This window comes from Borostomias antarcticus (assembly GCF_949987555.1).
Source record: "Borostomias antarcticus genome assembly, chromosome: 20".
NCBI lineage: Eukaryota > Metazoa > Chordata > Actinopteri > Stomiiformes > Stomiidae > Borostomias > Borostomias antarcticus.
In genome coordinates this window covers 19,986,909-19,991,908 of record NC_140253.1, presented here as the reverse complement: position 1 = coordinate 19,991,908, position 5,000 = coordinate 19,986,909, and the positions used below count along the sequence as shown (strand labels likewise).

The window sequence follows — 5,000 nt, the reverse complement described above, 5'->3', positions numbered from 1 at the left end:
CAGTAGGGAGTAGACTCTGTTGGTGTGTGTGTTTGTGTGTGTGTGTGTGTGTGTGTGCTCACCAGTAGGGAGTAGACTCTGTTGGTGTGTGTGTGTGTGTGTGTGTGTGTGTGTGTGTGTGTGTGTGTGCTCACCTGTAGGGAGTAGACCCTGTTGGTGTGTCCCTGCAGCGTGTGGAGGCAGGTCTCCGTCTCAGGGTCCCAGACCTTCACCATGAAGTCGTAGGCGCCGCTGACCACGCGCCGGCCGTCGTACTGGACGCAGCGCACCGCCGCCACGTGGCCCATGAGCACGTGCAAACACTGGCCCGTCTCGATGTCCCACACGCGCAGCGTGGCGTCCCGGGAGCCGCTCACCACCCTGCCAAGGAGACCAGACACACCGGTTACCGACGGGCGCCGACGCACGCCGTGCCCCGCGAGGGCGGCTACAGCCGGCGTTCAAGCTATCAAACGGCCAGCCGGTCTGGCGCGGAGGAAGACGCTCGGCAGCTACATCTCCCGTCGTGTTTCACACACTGTTCAGATTGACGGCTTTCAGCTGGATCCCCTCCAGCCGGCGGTATGAACTCCTCCGTTCCCAGGGATGAGATATCTCCCTCCAGTCATCCATTTTGCAAGAAGACATTCAATAGCCTGAGTCATCCCCGGTTTCCCTGACAGCTGGTGAGAGGGTAACAGAGACGCCAGGAATACAACATGCATTTCCTTCCGGGTTTTGTGGATGAATACTTGGCGGTGTCGTCTTCGCGTCTGGACTCGAACGAGAAACACGTCCGGCGCTGCCGTCAGACAGGAACCGGCTTGCCTCTCCGTTTACAAAATGGCCCCCGGCGCAGAAATGAAAGGTCGGCCGCGCGGCCCGCAGCCCTTCCGCTGAGCGACTGGTGGAGCCGGCATGGCGCGCCCTCAGGGGGGGGGAGCTCCGCGGAGGGAGAGAGGGAGGGAGGGAGGGAGGGAGGGGCCCTGGGCACGGCTGACATGTCTGTTCACGACCTAGCAGCTCCTTACCTCCTAGCAGCTCCTCACCTCCTAGCAGCTCCTGACCTCCTAGCAGCTCCTTACCTCCTAGCAGCTCCTTACCTCCTAGCAGCTCCTTACCTCCTAGCAGCTCCTCACCTCCTAGCAGCTCCTTACCTCCTAGCACCTCCTCACCTCCTAGCACCTCCTCACCTCCTAGCACCTCCTAGCACCTCCTTACCTCCTAGCAGCTCCTCACCTCCTAGCAGCTCCTCACCTCCTAGCAGCTCCTCACCTCCTAGCAGCTCCTCACCTCCTAGCAGCTCCTCACCTCCTAGCAGCTCCTCACCTCCTAGCAGCTCCTCACCTCCTAGCAGCTCCTCACCTCCTAGCAGCTCCTCACCTCCTAGCAGCTCCTCACCTCCTAGCACCTCCTTACCTCCTAGCAGCTCCTCACCTCCTAGCACCTCCTCACCTCCTAGCAGCTCCTCACCTCCTAGCAGCTCCTCACCTCCTAGCAGCTCCTTACCTCCTAGCAGCTCCTCACCTCCTAGCAGCTCCTTACCTCCTAGCAGCTCCTTACCTTCTAGCAGCTCCTTACCTCCTAGCAGCTCCTCACCTCCTAGCAGCTCCTTACCTCCTAGCAGCTCCTTACCTCCTAGCAGCTCCTCACCTCCTAGCAGCTCCTTACCTCCTAGCAGCTCCTTACCTCCTAGCAGCTCCTTACCTCCTAGCAGCTCCTCACCTCCTAGCAGCTCCTCACCTCCTAGCAGCTTCTTACCTCCTTGCAGCTCCTCACCTCCTAGCAGCTTCTTACCTCCTAGCAGCTCCTTACCTCCTAGCAGCTTCTTACTGAGCTTCCCAGAGCGCGCTGTCGTCTGGTTAGAGTGTGTGGGTGTGCTGTCGTCTGGTTAGAGTGTGTGGATGTGCTGTCGTCTGGTTAGAGTGTGTGGATGTGCTGTCGTCTGGTTAGAGTGTGTGGATGCGCTGTCGTCTGGTTAGAGTGTGTGGATGCCCTGTCGTCTGGTTAGAGTGTGTGGATGCGCTGTCGTCTGGTTAGAGTGTGTGGATGCGCTGGCGTCTGGTTAGAGTGTGGATGTGCTGTCGTCTGGTTAGAGTGTGTGGGTGTGCTGTCGTCTGGTTAGAGTGTGTGGGTGTGCTGTCGCCTGGTTAGAGTTTGTGGATGTGCTGTCGTCTGGTTAGAGTGTGTGGATGTGCTGTCGTCTGGTTAGAGTGTATGGATGCCCTGTCGTCTGGTTAGTGTGTGGATGCGCTGTCGTCTAGTTAGAGTGTGTGGATGCGCTGTTGTCTGGTTAGAGTGTGTGGATGCGCTGTCGTCTAGTTAGAGTGTGTGGATGCGCTGTTGTCTGGTTAGAGTGTGTGGATGCGCTGTCGTCTGGTTAGAGTGTGTGGATGCCCTGTCGTCTGGTTAGTGTGTGGATGCGCTGTCGTCTAGTTAGAGTGTGTGGATGCGCTGTTGTCTGGTTAGTGTGTGGATGCGCTGTCGTCTGGTTAGAGTGTGTGGATGCGCTGTCGTCTGGTTAGAGTGTGTGGATGCGCTGTCGTCTGGTTAGAGTGTGTGGATGCGCTGTCGTCTGGTTAGAGTGTGTGGATGCCCTGTCGTCTGGTTAGAGTGTGTGGATGCGCTGTCGTCTGGTTAGTGTGTGGATGCGCTGTCGTCTGGTTAGAGTGTGTGGATGCGCTGTCGTCTGGTGAGAGTGTGTGGATGTGCTGTCGTCTGGTTAGAGTGTGTGGATGCGCTGTTGTCTGGTTAGAGTGTGTGGATGCGCTGTCGTCTGGTTAGAGTGTGGATGCGCTGTCGTCTGGTTAGAGTGTGTGGATGTGCTGTCGTCCGGTTAGAGTGTGTTCAGATGAGGACAGAGAGACTGTTTAAAGAGGAGAGGTGTGTTCAGACGCAGAGGGACTGTTTAAAGAGGAGAGGTGTGTTCAGACGCAGAGGGACTGTTTAAAGAGGTGGTGTGTGTTCGGAGGCGGTCGGCGGAGGGGGCCTCACCTCTTCTGGTGCAGGTGCATGCAGCGCACCGTGGAGGTGTGTCCGTACAGCGTGTGGATGCACTCCCCCGTCTCGGCGTTCCACACCTTCAGCGTGCGGTCGGTGGAGCCGCTGATTATGATGTTGTCTCTCATCTGGGACGACCACACGCCGCCCGTGTGACCCACCAGCGTCCGCAGACACTGAGACCACACACACACACACACACACACACACACACACACACACACACACATACAAACACACACATTAGCGCACAGAGCGACAATGAAAGACGCAACGGGAGCAGAGTTACAGGTGCATCTCAGAGAATTAGAATATTGTGGAAAATTCATTATTTTTCGTGATTTAATTCAAAAAGTGAAACGTTCATGTGTTCTAGATCCATTCCACAAAGTGAAACATTACAAACCTTTTTTGTTTTAATCTTTATGATTGTACAGTATGTTCAGTGTTCATTTATACACTCAATACTTGGTCGGGGCTCCTTTTGCACAAACTACTGCATCAACGTGGAGCATGGAGGCAATCAGCCTTGAAATATTGAAATGAATATATAATATATGAAAGTTTCACTTTTTGAATTCAATTACGGAAAATAATGAACTCTCCACAGTATTCTACTTCTCTGAGATGCACCTGTCCAAGAATCTGCTCCAGTTCAAATGAGGTGGGCTCATTTCACAGCTCAGTCTGTCTTTTATCCAGTCGTGTGCTGGATTAGTCTGAGCCGGAAGACATACTGAGCCTCACTTTCACGCTAGCCAAAGAAAGAGGGGATTTACATCACTGTCACCTTCCCACAATCCCTACTCGCTCCATCGCTGTCACCTTCTCACAATCCCTACTCGCTCCATCGCTGTCACCTTCTCACAATCCCTACTCGCTCCATCGCTGTCACCTTCTCACAATCCCTACTCGCTCCATCGCTGTCACCTTCTCACAATCCCTACTCGCTCCATCGCTGTCACCTTCTCTCTCTTATCCCTACTCGCTCCATCGCTGTCACCTTCTCACAATCCCTACTCGCTCCATCGCTGTCACCTTCTCACAATCCCTACTCGCTCCATCACTGTCACCTTCTCTCTCTCTTATCCCTACTCGCTCCATCACTGTCACCTTCTCTCTCTCTCTTATCCCTACTCGCTCCATCGCTGTCACCTTCTCACAATCCCTACTCACTCCATCGCTGTCACCTTCTCACAATCCCTACTCGCTCCATCACTGTCACCTTCTCTCAATCCCTACTCGCTCCATCGCTGTCACCTTCTCACAGTCCCTACTCGCTCCATCGCTGTCACCTTCCCACAATCCCTACTCGCTCCATCACTGTCACCTTCTCTCAATCCCTACTCGCTCCATCGCTGTCACCTTCTCACAATCCCTACTAACAGGGGCGGTAGGTAGAGGAGAGGGCGGGGGGCGCTCTTCTGCTCAAGAGAGGGGCGGTAGGTAGAGGAGAGGGCGGGGGGCGCTCTTCTGCTCAAGAGAGGGGCGGTAGGTAGAGGAGAGGGCGGGGGGCGCTCTTCTGCTCAAGAGAGGGGCGGTAGGTAGAGGAGAGGGCGGGGGGCGCTCTTCTGCTCAAGAGAGGGGCGGTAGGGGGGCGCTCTTCTGCTCGAGAGAGGGGCGGTAGGGGGGCGCTGTTCTGCTCAAGAGAGGGGCGGTAGGGGGGCGCTCTTCTGCTCAAGAGAGGGGTGGTAGGGGGGCGCTCTTCTGCTCAAGAGAGGGGCGGTAGGGAGAGGAGAGGGCGGGGGGCGCTCTTCTGCTCAAGAGAGGGGCGGTAGGTAGAGGAGAGGGCGGGGGGCGCTCTTCTGCTCAAGAGAGGGGCGGTAGGTAGAGGAGAGGGCGGGGGGCGCTCTTCTGCTCAAGAGAGGGGCGGTAGGTAGAGGAGAGGGGGGGGGCGCTCTTCTGCTCAAGAGAGGGGCGGTAGGGAGAGGGCGGGGGGCGCTCTTCTGCTCAAGAGAGGGGCGGTAGGGAGAGGAGAGGGGGGGGGCGCTCTTCTGCTCAAGAGAGGGGCGGTAGGGAGA

The 5,000-nt window shown here is 56.5% G+C and overlaps 1 protein-coding gene across 1 annotated transcript in view; it reads right to left on the bottom strand.

The window, feature by feature from the left end:
* fbxw7 (F-box and WD repeat domain containing 7) overlaps nucleotides 1-5,000 on the bottom strand; it is a 214,276-nt gene that overhangs the window by 10,212 nt on the left and 199,064 nt on the right. Inside the window, 2 exon segments of the mRNA XM_084454528.1 lie at nucleotides 135-360; nucleotides 2,974-3,155. Of these exon segments, the coding sequence (XP_084310654.1) occupies nucleotides 135-360; nucleotides 2,974-3,155 (408 nt within the window).